The 24,393-nt window shown below is 49.2% G+C and overlaps 1 protein-coding gene and 1 long non-coding RNA gene across 8 annotated transcripts; one reads left to right on the top strand and one right to left on the bottom strand.

Moving 5' to 3' along the window:
• Nucleotides 1-2,019: 2,019 nt before the first annotated feature.
• Nucleotides 2,020-4,964, bottom strand: LOC115246674 (uncharacterized). The gene is made up of 2 exons (XR_003885764.1): nt 4,205-4,964; nt 2,020-2,095 (listed from the first exon to the last, which is right to left on the bottom strand). It is a non-coding gene; the product is annotated as an uncharacterized lncRNA (long non-coding RNA).
• Nucleotides 2,522-23,115, top strand: kmt2e (lysine (K)-specific methyltransferase 2E). 7 transcript variants are annotated; one of them, XM_029825704.1, is made up of 25 exons: nt 2,522-2,842; nt 7,913-8,122; nt 9,256-9,440; nt 12,193-12,304; nt 12,456-12,685; nt 12,775-12,914; nt 13,593-13,771; nt 13,863-13,901; nt 13,988-14,188; nt 14,295-14,425; nt 14,549-14,666; nt 14,747-14,856; nt 14,945-15,197; nt 16,062-16,160; nt 17,644-17,829; nt 17,915-18,244; nt 18,325-18,624; nt 18,728-18,878; nt 18,961-19,187; nt 19,261-19,317; nt 19,395-19,940; nt 20,070-20,314; nt 20,399-20,478; nt 20,746-20,825; nt 20,900-23,115. In XM_029825704.1, exons 3-25 carry the CDS (start codon nt 9,370-9,372, stop codon nt 21,926-21,928), a joined length of 4,914 nt encoding a protein of 1,637 aa, XP_029681564.1. In that variant the 5' UTR covers nt 2,522-2,842; nt 7,913-8,122; nt 9,256-9,369; the 3' UTR covers nt 21,929-23,115. The 7 variants fall into 7 exon arrangements, with proteins under 7 accessions (XP_029681564.1, XP_029681562.1, XP_029681563.1 ...); XM_029825702.1 differs by having other exon boundaries at nt 17,620-17,829; XM_029825703.1 differs by having other exon boundaries at nt 12,190-12,304.
• Nucleotides 23,116-24,393: the final 1,278 nt, after the last annotated feature.

Genomic DNA, 24,393 nt, shown 5'->3' with positions numbered 1-24,393 from the left:
AAAAGAATGCCGCCGGTTTCTCTATCAGGGTGTATGAGACCTATGCAGATTAGTATTCTGGTTGTTTATGTATGGTCCTATAAAATGCAACTGCTGGCGCAAATAAAACTAACATTTAATTGTGCTTCATCCCACAGTCCACACAAATCAGAATGTCCCCACTCTTTATATCATTTAAAAATATAATATATAAAACAATTGAGCAGTTAAAAACAGCAAAATGTGAATAAATAAGTAAACGGAAGTAAATAGGTGTGTTGTTCACATTGACCACTAGATGGCGGTCGAAGACAAACAATTCCATCATGCCAACTTTCACTCACATGATTCTCGAATAAATTTAAGTCTTTGGTTAATTTGGGTGTTAATTCAAAGGTGGAAGCAACATGGGTGATTGTGTAACATCAGTGGGGGAAGATAATTTTCTGCTTCTTCCACGAATCAAACCACGGCTGCAGACTGTAGTCCGGAGCGACTCCCGGACACAGACGTGTGCGCACGGACGCGGGCGGCTCGTTAAACAGTCAACTTCTCTCTCGGGATCTGAAAACAGGAAATAATTGCGGCGAGAGCGCGCACGGCGCCGCCACCCACGAGTGCACGACCCCGAGCAAGGCAGTGGAAGAATCCTTGACGCCATCTTGTTCCCGTCCGACGACGCTAGAGGCGTTTTTGTCGGGCGAATTAAGTCCCGTTTGTCGGTCCGAAGCGGGCCGCCGTGTTTGACCCGCCACCGAGGGGGCGCGTTTCGGAGGAGACCGTCTAACCGTCGCCATTTCTGTCGAAAAACCTCGACCCGCGTCGGCGGAGGCTAATGGCGCCTGCACGCGCTGCTCTCCGGTTGCGCCCCTCTCCCCTCTCAGCTCAGAGCCCGCCCACATACCGACTGCATGATGTCATCACAAACCCGAGCGTTCTCCCAAAAATCACCGATTCTCAACGCTATTATTGATCCCCGACCTGGCCGCCATTATCTTTACAATGAAACCGGTTCGACCGCCGCGACCCGAGAACGAATGCGGTCGCTCCGGGAGGCAAAGAAACTCAAGCCCGGGAGACGTGTGCACGCGTCTCTGCATCCCGGCGGATGTTTCCGTCAGCGGCCCGGGCGGACACGACTGGATCGGGCCCGCTTTCGCCTCTGTCCTCCGTCAAGTTTATTGCAAACAACGGGAGAACGCGGTCACCGGCGGCTGCGGCGATCCCGGAGCCTGGCGTGCGCGCATGCGCGGGGGGATGCGGTTAGGGTGGGGGAGGGTCAAGAAATGGAAAGGATGAGAACATCCTCCCTGAACATATGATGTCAAAGGGGTTTCTACACATTTCTGTGGGAGACGGCAACCATGTCACAAAGCCATGCAACTGTCAGGGCGATTCAGAGATTTACGCCTTTATGGCTGTCAAACATGTGTCCCATCCTCTCCACTTATATGGCCCTTAAATCAAAACAGTTGTAAATTTTAACAAATTAGTTGAGGCTTGTAAAAAAAAAAATAAAGGGGGGGGGGCATTTTGTTTCTTTTTTTATGCTTTAATTTAATGATGTGATTGTGCAGATTACACTTTTGTTTCTTGTGTTCCGTGGAAACAATGTTCTTGTGTCCAAGGTAGTTTACGTTCTAATGTTCTTGTGCGTTATAAACACAGACATATGCGGCCAGTTCCATTTGTTCATTTAACGTGTTCTTGCATGCTGCTGTTTTTGTCCTTTCATATTATTGTTAAGGTCTAGAGGCTCTGCCTTCCTTATGCCAGTTCAATACACAAAATACTGCTCTTGTGTAAGGGGTTACATAACAGCTTAGTTGCCTCCTACTGTGTCAGATAGCAGATTTAGGTACTTTTTTTCAGTGGTGGCTCTAGTAAAATCAAGGATTGGGATCCAAATTAGTCAAATTTCAATTCAGGTGAGCCCTGCTCGTGCTATTCCGGCCCTGCTGGCCTACTCAAGAAAACCTTGTCCTGTTCACAGTGGCAAGTAAATGAAAACAACAACAAAAAAAACTTCAAAAACACAAATAGGTGTTGATGTTTTTATTTTGAGGCAACGTACCCGTCTCCAAACTGCAGTGGAGTTACCACATCCTTTTTCGCTCTGAAGGGAAGCAGAGGAAACGGGAAACGTCAATTAGTTTAAACAAAACCTCCTGATAAAAACACAGCTGACTAGCACTAGCAACAGAGAAAAGAGAACACAACGCATTAACACACACTCCTGGGCTTAATTGCCGCAGTAAGTTCCCAAAATTCAACCACTATGTTACTTTGTGTGCTGCTATTTACTGTAATACAGCCGCACACGTCATCTTCTGTGCGGCCCAAGATGAATCCAGACTGTGAATGACAGAAATAGCAGTCTACAGATTTGCAGCCCGGGAGCGCGCGCCCGGCGCGGCCACGGCGTCCCTGTGTGTTTGGGCGGGGAGCCCCGCAGTGTGTGAGGGCGGAGCTCGGGCTTAACGACGGGAGGGAGGGGGGCTCGTGGGGGAGGCGGAGTCTCGGCAGTCCTGGCAGAGCCGCCATTTTTGCAAAGGGAAAAGAGACTGATTTGAGGGGATACAATTTCTAAAAGTCGCCGTTCACTATATCTTAGTTCTAACGGTTTCTGAATAATTATTAGTTAAATTCGTGTCACTGCAGCTAACGTAAGACAATGGATTTCTCCCCGGAAAAGCCCGTTTAGAGGACACTTCTGAATACAAACGTTTTAAAGCTTTACCAGGGATCCGCAGTGTGTGGACAGAAGTATTGTTTTGGTTGTAGAAGCTGTGTGGATAGCAACTGGGCTCCTACCCAGGTCCCATTATTGGCTGCACTGACTATCCAGCGTGGACATAAAACGGTAAGTGGACTGCATTTATTGGTCGTTTTAGGAGGAGAACAAATCCGACTTGGAAGGTTGTTGTTGGCTTTAGCTAGCTGGCTAGGCACATCATGCTGATGGCTAACGTAGTTGTAGTATCAGCTGAGGCTAGCCTGCTAGCTAACTGATCGTTATTTCAGCGTGTCTTGTGGTAAGTCTCTTATCGGCCACATTTGTGGTTTTCAAAATTTGAAAACGTCTAAGTTTCCAATGTAATCGCTACGTTGGCAAGCGTAACGCCAGTAGACTTTTTCCTAGCTAGCGCATGCTACTAGCACCAATTAGCTTGACTTAGAGCAACCAGGGCACTGAATTCGCGTTGATCGTCCGTTAATAAACAAGGCGTCACACAAAGTTACGATGTAAATATGATATTGAAGAACAACAGCAACATTTTCAAAGTGGAATAAGGACAAAGTCTAAAATTGACTCGTTCGCAACGGTCGCTAGGCACGTTGAGCTTGGCATTCAAAAGATCCTGGTAATTTATTGTATACGACCCAGCTTCGAGCAGCAATTAACGTTACAATAAGTAAGTTTGTCCTTAAAATATGTCACGATGTTATGTGCGTTTGACCAGAGCGGGGAGGGGGGCACTTCTTGTTTGGTTTGGCACAGTGACATCTCGGACGGTATTGCGCGGACAGCATTGCGCATACTTTTAGCCCCTTTTTAGGCGTAAATAACTGCGACTTTGAAATGAGCAACCCAGCATTACTCTCACGCCGTTTAACACCCTCAGTCTAACTCGGGTTGCAGACGTAGCTGTCGACCAGGGCGCCCCTTCTTCCGTTGCTTGAATGCCCCGTCCACAACACGGCTAACGCGCACACAATTAGACCGCCTCGCATTTGCTACGTTTAACGTATAACGGTAGCTTTCACCTTGCTCGCTGGGAGCCCAGGTCGCCGTTTCCGCTCGGCCAAATTCCCCACAAAGGCACCGTTCAAAGCTGGAGAACAATGACACGTTAGCAGCCTCGTAGTGATTTAAGGGTGTTTAGTTTGCCCAAACAACCCAAACTGGGATAGAGAATTAAATCTGCCTACATTTTTCCCCAAAGCCATATTGTGTAATGATCGGGTAGTCTCTTTTATAAACAACAATCTGTCACAAGATTATGAGGGATTAAAATTAGCCTCTGTTGCGGAACGGATCTGGCGACTCCTGCTCTGTTATGGTTATTTTAAAGAACATTTTCGACTTGAATCGAGTGTATTGGGTTCAAATACCGCAGGTGTGGGGGAGGGGACGTTCTATTTGGGCATCTCGCCCCGGTCATACAATGTGTTGCCCTCGACTGGCAACTCTGAACCACGCTTTTGCAGTTGATTGTTTTACCTGATCTGATACTTTTCCATGTGTATGCGGAGTCGACTTTGCCTCAAGTGGTTCTTTCGCTCTTTCCTGTCTGCGGCGAGCCAAGAATTAATCCATTCCTTTCGCGTCGGCACTAGCTTGCTTGCTAACTAAATCCACTACGCATTATATCGGCAGCCCCAGTTAGCTTTGAATGTTGCACCCCGTGATTATATTTTGGCCACTTTGCGTCAACATATTCACTACTTTACTTTGCCAGTTTTTGTCTGACTTGAAAAAAAAACAGGAATTAATTCGATTCTTCCGTCGGTCGTCTCCTTAGGAAGCCATAGCATTTAGCCTGCTACATTTCCAGAGGCCATAGCTGTTCGCGGTTGCTAGCTAACTAGCTCGCCGCCTCAGCTTTCGATGAATTCACAAAAAAACTAAAAGCAGCAACACGGAGACTGTACCGACAGAGTGATACTTGAGGCAGAGTGTGTGAAAGAGGCGATTGAATGCTTTCTTGGGGGATTTTCTTCCCGTGGCGAGGCTCTCCCGGCCACACGATTGTCTCGCCGTCCCGAGAAAAGCGCTCTGAAAATGGCGACAGCAGCAGGGTGTTGTGGTCACATAATAGCAACGTTGTATCCTCCACACCCCTACCGGCAGGACTGACTGCAGCGCCGACACACTCAGGCACCAGCAACTGCACAACACAGGATCTTACACGTTTTACTGTGCGTTCGCCTGAAGATTCATGCCTATAAAAATCCCCTCTTTAGCATCACAATGCTACACTAATGCTACTAAATACTGGAGAGTTGGTTCCGAATCCTCCGTCATAGTAAATGTAACATGCGTCACGGCTCACATTAGCTGTGCTGTCATGGAACGCGTTGGATATTCTGTAAATACACCGATTTATAACTAAAAGTAGTACAACGTAAGTCTAAATATGAGCTGCACACTGTTATTGCCCTGCACATTTGACTTAAATTTAGCTCTGTAATCACTAGCATCTCCTAGCATGGCCCAGGTGTTCCCTGCTAATAGTTGACGAATAGCCGTATTAAAGCTGCATTATAACCGTCTGTTTTTATCTGGAGGGAAGGGTTTTTAAGCCAGGGACGAGGTGTTAAAGGAATAGCTGTCTCACACTTTTATCATAGGTTTGTGCTGTCACTGTTCACCAGTGTGTAAAGAGGGGCTGTCCAAGAGTGTCCATGTCAACTTAATGGAGTTCAGCTGCCTCCCAATAGGGTTCAATTTACACATCCTAATAAGTGGCAAAGGGTCTTTCCTTCTGCGGACGCTTTATTATCCCCGGGGCGGCGATGCTTAATGCGTAACGCACAGTATCCTCGGCCTCCTGGTTCTAACGCCGAGGTCTTTTGCTCCTCCATACTGGCTCCTTTCATTAGCGCCGGTCTTAAATACTTTAATGGGATGTGTGCCTGCTTGCTTTGTGCAGAATGTATGTTTGTTTGCTTTCTGTGTTGACAGAAACGGCGAAGTGAGGAGAGCTGCCACTCCCCCCCGGGGGCTGCATGGGCAGGGAAGTTTAGCAGACGTGAGGGAGTCGGAGGTGACACACCTTTCCTGTCCCTCACGCCTTCACGGAGACACTGACACAGTTTAAACAGACTACAAGCCGAGCAGCAGCCTGCATTTTCATCGGTCAGCAGAGGGGGAAAGCAGAGACGTGGCAGATTGGCCTGGCATCCATTAGCGTATTGATAGATTGTCAGGCCTGGGTTTTTATCAGCTCCTTGGCTCTTCCAGGCCAACCTGGAGAGGATTCCCTGGGTGTTACACTCTTATCCATCTCCAGACAATCATCCCCCCCCCCACCTGTGAAACAGTAGCAGCAGTGTTGAGGAAGTTCAAGCCTCTTCCCCACAGCAGCCCTGCCTCTTGTCCCCGGTGGTTTTGGTTTGCATGGTGCCCATGGAGACGGAGCTGCTCAGCCCTGGGACCAGGTATCCCAGGTGGGAGGAGAAGCCGGGGCTCAGGTGACCTGTTTTTGTTCTGCTAGCTGGGCCATAACAGATCCCTCTTAAAACAAGTTCCCTCCCTGACAGGTGGCTCCAGGATTATTGGGGCTGCCTGGCTGAAGCTGTGCGGCGCATCTCTGAGTCCCAGCCCGTATTTACCAAAGCGTTCCTGGGTAATAGCAGCATATGGTAGGATGAGCCAAGTAAAGAGCGTGTGCGCCGTCAATGTTGGTGATGTAACCACACTGTGATTCAGCCGTGAAATTGATCCTCAAACAGTGCTGTAATGGGACCTGAGTGGCTTTTAGCCGTCGTCGACCGTCGTCTCCCGTCCTCCCGCCGACATCGGCGGACGTGCGTAGTTTATTTCTACGTTTCTTGCATCACTTCTCACCAAATCCCAACAGGTTTGTTTATCTTTATATTCCAAACCACACTGGCCCGTAAGCAAGGGTGTGATGGTGCCGGACCGCATCCTCCACGCACGGGGGGGTGCTCTGGTTTAGAGAGGACTGTGTCCCACCGTGGGCCAGGCCTACATTCCATCTGGGTCATGCTTCCTGTATATGTGCCTCGCGTTTGTATAAAAGTTTGTTTTCTCCCTCCGTTTACGAGCTGAGTCATACAGCAAGCTACGAGGATGGTGTGAAGTCACATAAGCTCGGAAGAGGGGGGGGGTCTGCGGGATTTGGTCGGAATCTCGCTTCGTACCGCTCCTCCTACTCATCCAAGAAACATAATCTGGTGAGACTTGGCCGCGAAAAGAATGAAAACGCTCGGATCGGCGGCGATAACCCCGAGGAGAGAGGAAAGCTGCCGCCTGCACGGAGCGAGCGGCGCTCACGTTTGCCTTTTACTCCGGCGAGGCTCCATCTTTAAGGCACAGTCATTCCCCACACAATGACGTGACTGTGTCCCCTCGCTCAGGGAGGGCGGGGGGAGAAAGGAGAGGCCGGCTCCCACCATGTGCTCCGCTCTGCCACCCAGAGTCCACCCAGGTTTTGGCTGCATTGTGTCGCCGTCAGACAGACCCCACGTACACCTCCCCCACCCCGCTGCCCTTTGAAACGGCGGCGGCGCTGCGGGCGATTTCTAACCCTGCGACGCCAGGAGCTCCGCTATGTAAGGTGAAGCGTTTCACAGGAGGCAGACGCAGTAAAGCACTTCTGTTATTGTTCCCATCAGGTTCCAGTCCCCCCCCCCCAGTTTCCCCACCCCTTTCTCATGTGTTTCCATAACAGCAGTCAATAACGGCCAACAGTGGCTTTAAATGGTCTCTGCCTGCCTCCTTGTAATTAGGAGCGGCGACACTCCCCTTCCCCTCCGCTCCAAGTTACAGTCTCCAGGTTTATTTAGGAAATGTACAGAGGAGGGAGAGAAATCCGGCTGGGCGGGGTGACTGCGGACGGGAAAGGGAGGGGGAATTTTCTCCCTTTTTCTTTTCCTTTCTTTGGCTGCGTTTCTCCTCCATGATGGACAGCTTTTCTCGAGGAAGTAGGAGGAGCGACTCGCGGCACATCTCAGATTTAGTCAGGAATGTTGCCGTGCTAAAATGTGTTTCCCCCCCCGTTTTCCCACTCCCCTTGTCCATCCCGAGCACGTCTGGCTGGAGCAGAGGAGTGTTCCGAGAGCCTCCTTGTGGAGAGGAATGTTAGGAGAGCCAGGGCGAGGGGTTATCTGTCTGCCTGTGTTTGGTGGGAGTGGGTATATGTGCGGACACTAGCCTGTGTATGTGTGTGTCTGCATTCCTCAGGAGTGACAGCAGGATTCCCTGGGCAAAGCGGAGACAAAGCCGGGAGGATGAGGGAGCAAACACGCTCCTTTGAAGGGCCGTAGCTGGAACATGCCGAGCCTCTGATAGCAGAGCAGGAACCGTCTGTTTGGCAGACTGAGGTGTCCTTGTGAAGTGTTCAGCCTGGTCAGACGCCAATGTAGCGGAGACTGGCGTAGAATCATTTTAAAGGTAATTCCCATCAATCGCTGGCTGGCTGCAGGACCTACGGGTCTCTTTCCTCCCGCTCAGGCCCCAGGCTAACAGCTGAAGTTCTCACCAGTCAAGTTGCTCTGGGTAGTGAATTCAAACCAATTGGAAGGTTAAACCAGCAGCCCTGACAGCTAACTTGATAACCAAACGCAGTTTTCCTGGAGAGAGACGAGCTGGAGCCGCGGCGGGCCAGTTCCTCGTAGACATGCTTGGACAGGTGTCCTCTCCACTGTATGTTATTACAAGCTAGCATGCGATTCCCACACACACAATACACCCGCGAACCCAGCCGGCTCCGTCGGCGAGCCCAGAGCTGCGAGCTGAGCTTTTGTTTGGCTCCAGTTTGCCTGAGCATGCAAAGGTGTGACCTGCAGCCTATTTGGTCTGGGCATCTGCGCCTCCCCGCTAATCCCGCTTATCACCAGAGCTGTGTGCATCAGCGCCAGCCGCACTGACACATATGTTCCCCCATTCACATCGGCCTTTTGTATCATTTATCAGTGCACCAGCCTCCTACTACTGCAACACCACCCTGGCTGCCTGACACCAAATGTAATAAATTATCAATCAAGCCATCTTTCTGCTGCTTTTTCAGAACAGGGAGCTTAGCGTTATCACAAATGTTCTGTGAATAAGGATGAAGGGGCGGTGTTGCTTAGATTAGAGCTGTCCTCCTGGGTCGACGGGGAAAAATGGCCCCTGTGTGCGTGTGCGTGCACGTGTGTGCAGTTGCCTTCTCCTTTCATGGCGGCCAGTTGCCGTGTTCTCTTGCTCCCCTTTGTGGGAGTTTCCTCACAGTGCAACCGGAGCAATCCGAGCTAACGCTGAGCAGAGGTCACATTTAGATGCAGCTCAAAATTCACCTTTACAGCGTTCTAATCCAGGTTTGATCCGTTACCGACCTCGATCGATCACATTCTCAGAAGGGAAATGACATTGCTGTTCTCTGAAAGTATGAATCATGCGTTTCCTCACATGGAAATCCCCTGTTTTCACTGTCATCCTTCGCCACATGTGAAATGTTTTGTTCAGTGCCACCATTGGATCCACACATGCTTTAACGCCTTTTCCCCTCTTCTTGTCTCCGTTTCCCCGACCTCCTGCGCGGACAGGCCTTGTGGATGCACTTAGATGTCTGCAATGACTGCTGTGGCTGGCATGCCTCAGTGTTTTGGACTCCCATTCTCTGGACTCAGTAGGACAAGAACTGATCAGCAGAGAACGTCATGAGCATAGTCGTCCCAGTGGGGGTGGACACAGCAGACACCTCATACCTGGACATGGCTGCAGGCTCAGAGTGAGTAACGCACGTCCACATGCCACCTCATTCATTCTGATTCATTTCCTTATTTGACTCAGAGAAGCCTTTGCAAGACGTGCAGTCTGATTTTTCCAACGCCGTTTCCTCTCTGCTCTCATGTTTGTTTCGCTTAGCGTCACTCTCAACGTTTTTTTTTTTTTTTTTTTTTTTTAATTCAAAATATTTCTCTTGATTTGTCTGAACATGCCTGGTACAGCGCTGCTGGCAGCTCTTTTTATTTCCCCTCATTCCATATGGATGACCCATGTGTACAAACTTACTCTCATGGAGAAAGGAATGCTTTATTTAGCGCCACTTCCTCCTATAACATCCCCTCATATCTGCACAGGAGTAAACGGGATGCAATTCCTGATGGTATTCTACAATGTGAACGTGTAAGGTGCGCACAGACGGCTGTGATGCACAGAGTCATGGCAACAGGGCTGCTTCTCCTCCTCTTCTCAAGGGCATTGCCACGTTGTTGTTTTTTTTCCCGGTCAAATAAAACGAAGCAAGAGGTTGTTGTCTGAATGAAGATAACACACGTCATAAGTTAGGAGGGGTTCCTGTTCCTTTAAAGAAAGACAGCCCTCCCCGTCGGCTTGTGTTGCCATGGTTTCTGCCCCTCCATCCCCTCCCTTCCCTGTGCACTGCGCACAGCCTGTTGCCATGGTCACTGGCCTGAGTGACAGGTGGCTCTCACTTAGACGTGGCTCCTTAAACTGTCCCGCTGCTCCCCCCCTCCGCTGCTCCCCCCGTTTTTGCCCGTCTTGCTCTGCACATGTCACCTGCTGCGGGTTTCAACGCAGATAAGCTTGGACCAGGCTTCTACCTGCTGGTGAACAGGTCCAGACCCTCCAGGCACGCGCTCGTTTCTCTAAAGCATTGAATGTTCGCTAGCCGGTCCTGGAGCAGTAACGCCGGCTGCTCGCCATCCAAACGGAACCGCGTCCTCTCCTCGTCCCTCCCTGAAGTATGCAGCAGCGTGACCAGCTGTTGGCTGATGCGGCGTGCCTCTCCATAGTGACACAGAGCCTGGCGTGCGCGCACACGCAGACACGTAGTGTTGCCATGGCAGCAAGCGGGAGCTCTTTAGGAGCGAAGGCGTTGCCTCTGGCGGTGCTGCTCTTTTCCGTCCTGCTGGTGATCTGTCCATTCTGCTGCTTCACCCCCTCTCAGGTGTTTCAACCACTCTGCAACTGTTCAAATTCAGCACCCTCAAAGATTAAAACCCTATTTGCCTGCATCCATATGCATACGTGTCCCATCTGCAAAGCCCATGAATGATACAAGTGCTGCGGCTCCGCTCACATACATTCAAATGCACTGGCTTTCTTCTCTCTGATCAGACCTGTTTGTTTACTTGCTGACTTTTGTCTGTTGTTATGTCTTGACTCGTCTATGCTCAGATCACTATTATCCAAACTTATGTGTAAATGTACGATCTCCCTATAAATCCACATGTTGTATATAGAAACCAGTCAGGATAGCGAATAAGAATGAGTGGGATTTTTAAATCTTTTCGTCAGGCCGTCTTCACACACGCAGACCAATTCACCCACGTGAAACTCAATCTCTTGTGCACACCCGCACAGAGCCACTGCACACACCTTCGCCTGGTATCCACCTCTCGAACTCTTGCATGCACTTACGTTTTCACTTTGACGGCTAACTTGAGCGGCAGCGCACACAGGAAGTGTTACACATTTCTGTCTCTGCATGCTGCAACACTTAGGAGCTGAGAAGAGCTCACAGGTACTGTACCAGCACTTTGAAGGTATCTTGTTAAGAATGGAAATGGCTAAAAGAGAAAATTCATGTTCGACGTGTGAGGAAGCTTCAGGTCGGGAGTTGGAATGAAAGCAATGCAGCACGGCATGTTCAGGCTTTGTGCCCATAAATGACTGGTTCACTTCAGTTGGGAGTTTGTTTTTATGGTTGGGTAATAGACGCGGTGAAGTTTGATTTATTGTTTTTAGATGTGAGTGTTTTGAGTGAATTTGTAGTCACTTTGACCTTGAAGCCGTTTACAAGAACGGACTAAAGAGGACGGCAGTTTGCCCAGTAAAGCTACACGTTTCTCTCAGATGCTTTTTCAGTTGCTCTCTTAAATTCCCCTTCCTCTTCTTCCTCTTCCTATCTTTCTTTGTCAGTTTTGCCCGTTTGCTTTACTCGTCCCTTCAGAGCCAACCCTTCAGCAACCGAAGCTTGATCCGTGTTATAATAGTCAGGGTGGGTTGGTCTTAGACAGCAACAGACTTTGTTCACAGCATTGTTATCGTTGGGAGAGTGGATATACTGGTTTGACACTGGTTGCATATTGTTTGGTGTCAGTAAGGAGATGTTACGTTAGTTTTCACTGTCTGTTCTGGAGATGTGGGTTTGTCTGACTTTACCCCCCCAAAGTGCGTAATGAAATTCAGAATCTTGAATCTTTTACTGGATAAAATGTGTCGGTTTTAGTTGGCCAGCTCGGTCAGGAGCTGCTGAAGAGGAAGAACAGTGTGCCAAGTGAAAGGCACGTGTGCTGAAATAGTGTACTAGCAAAGAGCTGCACAAATATAGGAAATACTCACGTTAACTCCCTGTGATTGGACTTGCTCTGAACTTTTCTGTCTACTTTATTGCAAGTTTGTATCACATTCATCTTCTGTGTCTGTGTCTTGTGTGTTTAAAGACAGGTTACTTTGTGTCCCCATATTAGCGTTTCTTTAAATGATGTATTTATTGGTTATTGTTTGCTCAGCAGACCTGAATCGGTGGAGGCCAGCCCTGTGGTGGTGGAGAAGTCCAGCTACCCTCACCAGATCTACAGCAGCAGTTCTCACCATTCCCACAGCTACATTGGCCTGCCTTATGCTGTGAGTACTCCACTTCCTCAACCTTTCAGAAAATAGCGGGGCATATATTGACCCCTCCCTCCCTGTTAATCATTGTACGGACATCTTAACTTATATTAACCTTTCAGTCGCCATTAATAAACACAAAACTTTTCTTCCGTCCTTTGTTCAGGACCATAACTATGGCGCACGGCCCCCACCTACGCCGCCAGCCTCCCCTCCTCCCTCCATGTTGATCCGACAAGGAGAGGGAAGTCTGTTTGTTCCTGGAGGCCAGGATGAAGCATCCCGTGGCACCACACTCAGCACTTCAGAGGATGGCAGCTACGGCACTGATATCACCCGGTGCATCTGTGGGTTCACCCACGATGACGGCTACATGATCTGCTGTGATAAGTGCAGGTGACTTTCTGGTTTCGCCAAAGAGGATCGGCCCAGGACGCATTCAGCGCTCCCCAAACGTTGTTATTAACATCTCTCCTCTTTTTTAGCGCCTGGCAACATATAGACTGCATGGGCATCGACAGGCAGAACATTCCTGAGACTTACCTGTGTGAGCGCTGCCAGCCGAGGCATCTGGACAGAGAGAGGGCCATCCTGTTGCAAACCAGGAAACGGGAATGTTTATCTGGTAATTATATCCACATGCTTCCACAAATGTTGGTTTTTTTTTTAAAGTTTATCTTCAACAAAGGTTTACAAATGAGCCAGTTGCTCTGTTTTATGGCCTGTTTGTAGTTTATTGTGAGCAGAGCAAGTTTCTAGGTTGGGTGCAGCATTGTAAAATTCACCAGGTCTGAGCAGGGGGCACAGCGACACCTGCTGGACAAAAGGATGAAGGCTCTGCTCTGTAATATTACCTGCCTCATGCATTTATTTACAGTTGGCAAGAAATTTCACCTCTGCGAAGGTGGTGATGTGAAGGCAGTGTTTCATTTCAGCCTGTTGGAAAAATAAAAACTTATCAACAATTCAATTTTCAGGAAATCATAGTGGGCAAAGAGAGAGGGGCTTTGATCATTAAGCTCTCTCAAGTTCCTTGATTCTCAAATCAATATCATGGTCTGTAATCTGTCGCCTAAATGAGCAATCCTTTCACTAACCCTCGCGTACAAGACCAACAATTTCCATTGGCAGACAAACTGGTATTCCAGTTAATGGGAGTATTAGTTTTGTTTGTAAGTCACAATATGTTGGGAAATGAGCTGCTTGGTGGAGTTCTGCACTCTTGAGTGCTTTGTTTCTTGTAGAAACTTCAGCTTATTAGAGTTGCACTTCCTCCTTATAATGCTCGTACATATTGATTTAGATGGAGACACCAGTGCTACAGAGAGTGGAGATGAGGTTCCGCTAGAGCTCTACTCCACATTCCAACACACGCCTACCACCATCCTGACGACTGGAAGACTCGGCAATAAGCAAGCTGATAAAAAACGCAAAAAGAGCGGCGATAAAGAGCCTCCAGCATCTGCAGCCCGAGCAAAGAAGGTCAGATTTCATAGAGTAACTACAGTAAAATCAGCTGCAGCACATCATGCATATTTAATCAGAAGTTAACATGTTTTTCCACCTGTGCTAGGCTTTCAGAGAGGGATCCAGGAAGTCTTCCAGAGTTAAGGTACTCCACACACTCCTGAATTCAGGCTTTTCTTCCCACCATAATCGATAGCAGCAGCATGTTTACAGGCTTTTTGCCTTTCTTAGGGTGCAGCTCCAGAGCAGGAGCCAATCGAGCACCCTTCTCTGTGGGAGAGCAAGATCAAGACCTGGATGGAGCGGTATGAGGAGGCCAGCAGCAATCAGTACAGTGAGGATGTCCAGGTCCTCTTACGTGTTAAAGAACAAGGTGATGGCAAGAGCCTAGCCTATAACACCCACCCTGCCTCTTTCAAACCCCCCGTGGAGGTAATAACAGGCACCTGAGCACACCCATCCACAACAGTGGCAGCAGTTTAATAGCTCTGAGCACAGAAAGCGCAGTATTTATTTCATGTGTGACTGTCTTTGCCAGAGTCAAGTCCAAAAGAACAAGAAAATCCTCAAGGCGGTGCGGGACTTGGCCCCAGACTCCCTGATCATTGAGTACAGGGGAAAGTTCATGCTCCGGCAGCAGTTTGAGGCCAATGGATACTTCTTCAAGAGGTCAGGATGCCGCTCTCCCTAGATAGCTTTGTTTTTGCCTTTGCCATGATCCGAAATCCAATAATCATCCATTTGAGACGCGTCTCCGTGCACCAACCTTTTCCCCCATTCCTTCCATTTCAGGCCGTACCCTTTTGTCTTGTTTTACTCTAAATTTGATGGGCTGGAGATGTGTGTAGACGCCCGCAGTTTTGGAAACGAAGCACGGTTCATCCGACGCTCCTGCACCCCCAACGCCGAAGTAAGAATGATAATGACTCTTAACCATCAGGGTTAATGTAGCCATATTGCCTGGTTTTAATACTAATTGCTTCCCCTCAGGTACGGCACGTCATTGAGGACGGTATGCTTCATTTATACATCTACTCCTTGAGGCCTATCTCCAAGGGCACAGAGATCACCATCGGATTTGATTTCGACTACGGCAGCTGGTGAGCTATCAAGAACGAATGTAGCAGCACAGAAATGAGGCATTTCAGTAGCCATTAGCATTGTAATGACATTTTCTGCTCATCTCAGTAAATACAAGGTGGACTGTGCCTGCGTGAAGGGGAACCACGAGTGCCCAGTGCTCAAGCACAACCTGGAGCCCACAGAGAACCTGGGGGCCGGAGGCAGGCGCAGGGGGAGCCGCAAGGACAAGGAGATGGTCCGGGAGGACCAGGGCCAGAACCAGAACGCAGGCATCGACGGAGAGGGCAAGGGGAAGAGCGTGGGTGACGGCAAGCAGAGGAAGCTCTCTCCTCTCCGCTTGTCCATCTCTAACAACCAGGCAAGACCACTTTCACCCTCCCAGTTACTCGTTGAACCCTCTGAACTAGCGTTGAGAACATGAATGCCCGGGATCCATGCATGCAGTTTGCCTTTTGGTCTTTGTGAAATGTTACATGCATGTTTTTTCAGTGTCACTTCTGTTGCTCTTTAATTCTCCCTTCATCCTTTTAGAAAACCTACAATTTATTCCAGTAATTTTGGTTCTACTCACGACACCCATGTTTTGCTTGTGTTTACTTGCATTTTCTTCAATTGAAACCAAAAGATGCAAACTTTAAATGCATTTGCTTCATTAAGCCGTACGAGTGTTTCTGCCTCACCTGCAGGGTTTTTAAAAACCCTTTTCCATGGTGGTGCCGCGGTCTGTGCCGTGAAAGAAGGTTCTGGGTCTTGGTGATTTTGTGCAGGTTCCCTGTCAGACCAAAGCCAGAAGAATAGATGAACTGTGTAAACCATGCAGGGGGTTTTGCTTGATTAAAGATGCAGAACCCTGACGGTTTGTACACATCATTCAAACGGTGCTGTGCTGTAGCAGCATAACTGATGGGGAGCTGTGTGACAGGTGTCGGGTAGAAAAGGGAAAGAAACGCAATACAAATGGTTCATCTTGGGAGGAGCACACACACTCCCACACTCTCACAACCACATTGTCAGGAGTGTGAAGCAATAATTCTATTGCGCATGGAATTACCACAATATAACAGTGAGTTATCTACCATGTATGTTTCAGATGAGCCCCCCTGCTCCTTTCCCTCCCCCTTCTCACTTTCTTTGCCCTCCACTCTGTTGTCCCTCTAGTCTGTAGCCAGACTGATTGATAAGCCATGATAAAGCGCCATACCCCGCTCCTCTCCTCTTACAGGATCCTGAGTTATATGAGGATCTAGAAGACAAAACCTCCGTTAGCAATGAAGTAGAGATGGAGTCAGAGGAGCAGATTGCTGAGAGGAGGAGGAAGATGGTAAGTGTGCCAAGCTAGGGGCTATAGCTTTTTTTGTCATGCAGCCACCTAGCCGAAAGAGCAAAATAAAACTCTCCCCTGCTGCTCTCGTTGCATCTTAAACTTTTTTTTTTTTTTGCACTACGGGTGCTGCGGCTCGAATAGGAGCAGCTCTTCCCAACCTCCTTTCCATTAAACCACCCTCCTCTTCATCACTCATCTTCTGCTTGTCATCCCGCCTCTGTTGCTCTGTTTTTCTTTTTCAACTTTTCAGTAATGTTGTTTTCCTCTCGTTCGTTTCACTTTCTTTCCAGCATCTGAATCAATTAAACGCCCTTCATACATGACGGCAACACACTCTGCTGTCCGCGGAAACGTGCGCCGCGGCCTCGTGTTACAGTGTTACAGCGGGAGGCTAGTTTTCCTCCAGAGTTTGAAATGTGCAATTACTGCTTCAGCTGCTCATTTTTCTTATCTCTGAGAGATGGATCAAACACACTGGCACACTCTCACTGTGGAAATTACCCCGCAGTCAGCTTCATTTCACACGGTGGACCCAAGGTGCAAAGTGCTGACTCATCTTTGGCCAACATTCAGCTCTCTAATCGACCAGAGATGGTTACAAAGACGAAGGGGGCACTGATGCGGCTGGAGGAGTGGCCACAGAGCGTGGAGCTTGTTGCCAGGGCTGTATTGACTCGGGTTGATCCAATAGGATTCTTTCTATATCGTGATTCGGGAGAGAGGGAGCTTTTGCTGCTGGAGTATAGAATCCCTCCAAAAAATGATCAAAACATGAAGTCGATGTATGTGAGTGTTTTAAAACTGCCACCACAAGGTTCAGGAGAGTTGACAGCAGTGTGTGGACAGGGCTGTTTCCTTATAGTGTGACCTAGCTGTTAAGACTTGTGCTTTCTTAAGTAAGTTGGATAAAACAAAGTGTCTTTTGTAGGTATTTGTATCTATTAGGCTGATTCCAAGCCTTTTATTTTCACCCTGTTTACTCAACCGTATTTCTAGTGAATTTCTCATTGTTGTTGGGGTGTAGCATTCAATTATAATACCTTTTTTTTGCCAGACCTTTAACCTGGCCCTTAGTTGATATGACTTTTAAAAACAAAAAATTAAACCCAAAAGAGCAGCATATATGCAGAGAACATTGTTGGAGACATTTACTGACATGACTACCATGGTTCTCTGATTTTTGGATAAGTTGTAGCATAAAATACAGCCCAGGAACAAGTGAAAAGCTGCTGAACCCACCTTGTGTGCGAAGCTTTAATTCTGGCTGTTTCTCCTGTTGCGTACCAGTACAACCACTCGTATCCTTTCCTGGTTTCTCTCGGCCGGTCTGCCCTTTTTTGTCCTGTATAATTGTGAAAGCTTGGGGTTACATCTGCTCCGCGTTGCCTGCCCAACATGGCGTGTTGCCACCTCCTGGAGTTATACTCTGACTGACTTGCCTGTCTTTCCTCTGCGGAACGCACCTTCTGTCCGTCTGCAGACTCGAGAGGAGAGAAAGATGGAGGCCATCCTTCAAGCCTTTGCACGAATGGAGAAGAGAGAAAAGCGCAGGGAGCAGGCGCTGGAACGAATCGGCAGCATCAAGTCGGAGGTCGGCACCCGCAGTGACATCAAGGAGGAGCCTCCAGCCATACCAGACGCAGCCGACTCTCCAGCTGTCATGCAGGTGAGAGATGGTGGCTTCTCTAAGACTCGTACAGGACGCTAAAGCTCTGCTACACGAGTGTTAAATACACACCTGTTCTTTCTAGCCAATACTGGAGGTCAAAGAAGAGCCAGGGTTAAAACCTGCCAAGGTCAAAGCCTCAAGAAACAGAAAAAGTTTCTCCAGGAACCGCACACACATTGGTCAACAACGCCGGCGAGCCCGAACAATCAGCACTTGTTCCGACCTGACCCCTGGCTCTCCGCTCGAGCCGACAGAGCCTCCCGCCAACGAAGCCCCTGAAGGGGAACCGCCCACTGCCCCAGAGCCAGAAACTGTCTCTGTCCAACCCCCAGAAAGCAGCCCTCCCCAGAGCAGCTCACCTGCACCCGACAGAACCCGTACTGGGAGCGGCAAGAACTTCAAAACTAAAAAGGTAAACCTATCGTTCTGTTTTCAGAACGTCACAACTGCCGCTCTAAGACGAGGGCTGATAAACGTTTGTTGTTCCAACAGCACTTTGTGAGTGAGTGGGTGGGAGAGAAGCAGCAGGACCGAGGCGCCGTGAGAACCCCTGAGCCGGCCCCAGAGAGGCCGCTCAGAATAAGCAGTGACCCCGAGGTTCTGGCCACGCAGCTGAACGCCCTGCCAGGCATGGCGTGCTCGCCGCAGGTCTACAGCACACCCAAACACTATGTCCGATTCTCGTCACCATTCCTGGCCAACCGCAGCCCCACCACTCCCGGAGTCCCCACTGGGAGACGGCGTTCAAGAGAACTGGCAGAGACGCCGCCAACCACTGGGTCCTGCAAGAAGGTATGAGCTCCAGAAAGGGGCTCCATGTCGATCCCTCCCGGTCAGTAGTATTAAACTGGTAGTTTATCCACATTTACTGAGTCTTTTTTTTTTTTAATTTCAGCGGTGGTTAAAGCAGGCGCTGGAAGAGGAGGGCTCCACCAGCCCAGTGAGACGACCAAGCCTCCTCATGCCCTGTGAGGGTCCTCTCAGCCCCTCGATCAACGGCGACTCCGACAGCCCTTTGCCCTACAATGGCACCTGCTCGCTACCAGGTAGTCTGTTGTGAGCATCAGTTTCACAAATGCATGCTGGGTAATTATGAGACTGCGCTAATGCCACCATCTTCCACCCCAGAGTTGCCCACACCTTTGAAAAAGCGACGGTTGAGTCCTTTAGATGCCTGTATGTCTGAGAGCTCCACCCCCTACGGCTCGCCGTGTGCCACACCCACCAGAGTAGACCAGTCCGAGATGCCGGCGACCCCTGTCTTCATGGCCACGCCCCCACGCCCTCGAGTGGAGGAGATGCATACGGAAGCCCAGCCCAGCACCCCAACACGGATACTTAATACCCCTGTAGAGGTAAAGCAGACTGATGACCACGTTTGATGTGTGCTGACCAGCCGCACTGACTGACGCTCTTCTGGTTCTTTAGACCGAGTCATCAGTAGAAAACTCACCAGAGATCAGTCGAAAGCCCAGCGTTCAAGAGGTGAGTGAAGTCATCAGAGATGACGGTTATTTTTGAAGCGCGGCGACTTTAACACGACTCCATCCCTCCTTCCGTAGGCCGATCGTCCTCCTACGTTGGTTCCCTCTCCCTGTGTCAGGGTGACCAGTTTGGATGGATCCCAGACAGACGCCAAGGTGTTGGTTCCTGACAGCCCCCAGCCTCCAGCTGCCGAGTCTTTGGATTGTGGAGAGGACAGAGCTGATGGAGGGGTTCTGGAAGCCAGTCTGGAGGTCTCCTCGTCCGCAGAAACATGTGCTTCCTCGTTTCCTGGCTGGATAAAAAGTCCAGACCGAGGCTTGACTGGACCAGCTGGCCTGAACTTTTCACCAGTCAATTCAAACCTAAGGGACCTCACGCCCTCACACACCCTGGAGCCTCTGGCAGCTCCCTTCAGGCCAGAGGCTGCTGCTGGGGCTGCAGCAGGGTCTGCAGCAGGGGCGGGGTCGCTGGTTAACACCCCAGCCCCATTCAGCGAAGGCCAGGGGCAGCTGTTTTATCCCAGCTCCGAGGACGCTGGTTTACTCGCCTTCTCACGCTCTCTGAACGTAGAAGGAAGTGGCGATGGAGGAGGATCATCACACAATCCCCCACAGAAGAAAAAGGTAATGACTGTCATTGGAGAGCAAGTCCTTGGCATCTTCATACTGTACCCACATCTGGCTGACTGCTGCCCTCTGCTGGTGTGTCACGGTACCGCCTTTGTTCCTGACTACTACTTTTTCCGTTTCCAGGTTTCCTTATTGGAATACAGGAAACGGCAGCGCGAGGCTCGACGCAGCGGCTCCAAGACAGAGTGCAGCTCCCCCGTTTCCACCGTGCCACCTTTGACCGTGGACGCCTTCCCCGTCGCCCTGGAGAGCAGCAGCGAAGCTCCCCCGCCCACAGCTGTCTGCAGCACCGTCGTTGTAAAAGAGCCTCAGCTGAATGAGGAGACGGACGCAGCTGGAGAGAGAGGAGAGAAGGAGGAGGGACAATGGTAGAAACCCGCTGTCTGCTTAGTTTTTACATTCATTTACGCTGTTGTCGTGACATAAACGACGATTTTCCCTGTTGTGTGCAGGACGTCTTCCACTTCAGTAGAGCAGGCGCGAGAGCGCAGCTACCACAGAGCTTTGCTGCTGAGCAAAGACAAAGACACAGGTGAGAATAAAGATGTTTCTTTCACTTGACAGGAGAGGTTTTCAGGGAAAATATTGAGATATTACAGGCATTGTGGTGCCAGCTAACCCTGTAGTTAAGAGTTAGCATAGCATAAATCATGCCAGTGAGAACGGTCCTGTTGGCTAGTTGTCGTGGTTTCCACCTTACGCAGGTTGACCACCGTTCTGCTGCTCTTTCTTTGACTGTCTCTTGTGCGTATGCTAAGCTAACCTTATTGATAGTCCTGATTTTCCTGCCTTCTTGTAGACACGGAGACAGAAGGCGGAGACGCGTCAGCCCTGAGAGACTGCCCGTCTCCAAATGTCCAGAAGACCCCGACCCAGACGGTGAGCTTGAGTTGTCAGACGTTGGGGCCCCGCCCGTTCGCTCAGGTGTGTAACGGTGTCTCTCTGTGCCGCAGCCCTGCTCTCCTGGTCCTCTGTCTCAGCCTCCAAGTCGTCCAACCAAGGATGACGAGAGCGACAGTCAATCTCGGGCGGCGAATCCGACCAGCAAGCCGGCCGGACCTAAGGCGACCCCCCTGACCCCCACAAAGCTGCATCCCACACCTTTACCCTCCTCCCCTGTCCACTACCCCGCGCCCACCCACCTCCACTCGCCCAAGCCTCAGCCTCAGGGTTCTCCCTACCGCAGCCAGAGGGCGCTGTTTTCTACTCAGACTCAGAACCAACCACAGCAGCAGGCTCCGCCTCCTGGACCTGCTCCTTTCCCCCAGTACAGCACACAGAGCGCTCCGCCGCCCCCTCCCCCCCCACCCGCACCTCCGGCCTCCGCAGCCTATTTCTCCACCCCCAGCCCCTCACCCTCGGGACCTTTTCCTGGATTCAAAGCTACGGTCACTCCCCCTTACCCTCCCGGATCCCAGCCACTGATGCAGACTCTCCCCCACAGCGTACACTATCAGAACTCAGCTGCCCCACCGCCACCCCCACCCCCGCCCCCTCACCCGATGTCCGGCCCCACTCTACTGCATGTCAACATGCAGCCCCCTCCCATCCAGCAACACCAGCTCATGCTGACCACTGCCCCACCACCTCCTCCCCCACCACAAGGACAGAACCCCCAACAACAGCCCCCTCCTGGTGGCAGCACCCTGTTGTCCCTCACCCCTCCACCCCCGCCTCCTCCGCCTCCCCCCGCCCCCTCGACAAACACCCCAATTCAGCCCCACCACTTTCAGAACTTAGGGGGTTTTCAGCCTGCATTGTTGCACCCAGGTGCCGCTGCCAACCCGTCAGTGCCCCCATCCACCTACCCCCCACCTCTTCAGCAGACTGGACTGCCTCCACCTCCCCCTCCCCCCCCCCAACAGACTCAACAGGGCCAGGTTCAAGCCGCTTCCTCCCAGATGCCCTCTGGGACCCGCGGGGCCCCTGCGTCCTCGACCCCCTTCCACAGCTCAGGGTACCTGAGCACAGGGTGGCACTGACGGCACTCTCCCAGCAGCCCCTGAGAACCTGTCCGGGGGGGGGGGGGGGGGGGGGGGCGTGTACATTAGCTGTAGATATGTTTTCTATGTTCCTGAACACACGGCCAGTGGAAAAACAGTTGGGTTAGATTCTTTAAACCACAAAACAAGGACAAACATTTTTAGAGAAAAGAACAGTGACCGATCTTCAAAACAAACTGTTAAATGAAGATGGACGTTGCTCCCCAGGTGCTCACAGCCCCCCCTGTGTCTCTGCCCCCTCCTCCTTTTATATATCACTCTCCAGAGGAGAGGAGTGCTCTCCTGTGTCCTGTTGTAACACCCCTGCACTTTGTTTATCCACGGACATTCCAGCCTGTACTCCTCCTCCTCTTCCTCCTCCTCTTCCTCCTCCTCTTCCTCCTCTTCCTCTGCCTTGACCCCCGCCCTGTCAGTTACTCCTTTTTGCTACTTCTTTCTCGTCTGTCTCCGGTTCTCTACACAACCTATTTGTTTTATTCTAGAGGCTCATTATAGCAAAGCATTTCTTTTGTATAGAGAAAAAAAAAGACAATTATTTTTTTTATTCCTCTGTTCAACAATAAATGTCTGTTCACCGCTGCAGATTAAGAAAAGACCCATTTGTAGGAACCTGCCTCCCCCCCCCACCCCCGGATGCTGCACTCGTGTGTACACCTGAGTGTGTTAGTGTGAGTGAATGAAGAGTGTGTGTGTGTGTGTGTGTGTGTGTGTGTGTGTGTGAGATTTGGTGGCAGGAGTGGTTGAATCTCCTGAAGTAGGCCGAGTGGTCCTGGGACGTTAGCGGTTTATTTTTGAATATCAATGGTTATTTGTAGAAAGTGTAATTTAATGTATAGGTGGTTTCTCCAGCTTTCACCAGGAACAGTTTGTAAATATTTGCTTTTTTTTCTTTTCTATGCTTGTAAAATTTGCTCCCATCCCTTTTTTTTCTTTTTTTTTTTTGGAAATATGGTTGTATATATGAATACTCCTCTTGGCAAAGCTAAATGTTTCTGTGACTGTAGCGTTACTTTTATTTCAGCCCCCCTTCTCTCTGTTTCTCTTTAACTTTTTTTATTTGTGTGTGAGTGTATGTTTTCGTGGAGGGGAGAGACTCACAGACACTGCACTGGTGGCTATTTTCATGGTTCATTATAATAAATCACTGTTATGACAGTTTTATACAACCTGTGTCGTGTCACTGAGATAAACCTGAATTCCTTGCATTCATCACTTTATCAGCAATGATTGAGACTAGATCACGTGACAAAGATCTATTGATGGAGCTATAAGTCCTCCTTTAACCATACATTAAGTAAAAACGCGTAAAAATCAGATTTATGGTTAACATGAATCTCTAAAGGCCGTTCCAGCGAAATACCTATTTCCGTCCACTAGGGGGCACCAATATTCCAAAAACTTATCACAAGCATGGTAAAACCTTCAAACGCTGTGATGTTCCACGTGTGCGTTGAAATAAAGTAACTGTGTTGTAATTAAACATTGATTATTTTATTCTGTAAAAAAAAAAAAACTCCAGTTCCCTTACTGGTTGTAGTCCACAATGGCCGCCACCAGGGGTCAGTACAGAAACCATAATTTGGAGCCAAAGACGCACTTAATCGATTACTCTGTTGAATCCTCCAAAATGCGACGATTTCATCTTTATTTCTCAAAGACAAACACATAAACTCCTTCAGATCAACAGTGATAATATCAAAGGAGGCACGTTCACAGGGGTAATGTTGTTGTGTGACATTTAAAACTACCCTACATAATTATATAAAAGTATCCAAGAATAGCAAAAGTGTGGGAAATTTGCTTAATAGCTTTCCGCCTGAGAGTTTTGAGCAAACACGACTTTTTTCCAATGGTAATTTTAAAATAAATTCAAGTCTTTGAAGCATAATTCAAATCTCAGCACAGGTTGAATATATATTTTATTCTGGAATCAGGTCGATTGTTTTCTGCATCCTTTTTTAACAATTGGAAGCTATGCTACGCTAAGAGCGCTGTAGTAGAAACCCTCACAAAATCCAAAGGTCACGTTTACCTAAAATGGCTATCACAACATTCAACTAGAAATGTATAAAAGCTTAAATTAACCAACAAAGTTTTTTATAACAGCTGTATTCTGAACTGTTTTCAATATGCTAGTGATTCCCAGGACTTGAAGCTTTAAGCTAACATGTAGTATAAACATATGTATTTTCACTTGAACTCTTTATCAGAAAGCAAATAAGCAAATTTCCCTTGAGATTTTTTTTTAATTTTGTTTTAAAAGTGTATCTGTTTTGTACAGTCATATAGTCACGATAACAGTTTTAGATTTTAATCCTCCCATTTGGGGAGCTAGCTCTCTTAGCATAGCGACAGTGAACATAACAGGCCTAAAATAAACACCACACGGAAACTTTAGCATCTCTAGATCACGTCCACTTCATCTTTTCTGCAGCCCTTTTGAG

The sequence above is a fragment of the Takifugu rubripes genome, chromosome 18, assembly GCF_901000725.2.
Source record: "Takifugu rubripes chromosome 18, fTakRub1.2, whole genome shotgun sequence".
NCBI lineage: Eukaryota > Metazoa > Chordata > Actinopteri > Tetraodontiformes > Tetraodontidae > Takifugu > Takifugu rubripes.
The sequence above is the reverse complement of the archived record's forward strand: the minus strand, read 5'-3'. Positions and strand labels throughout refer to the sequence as shown.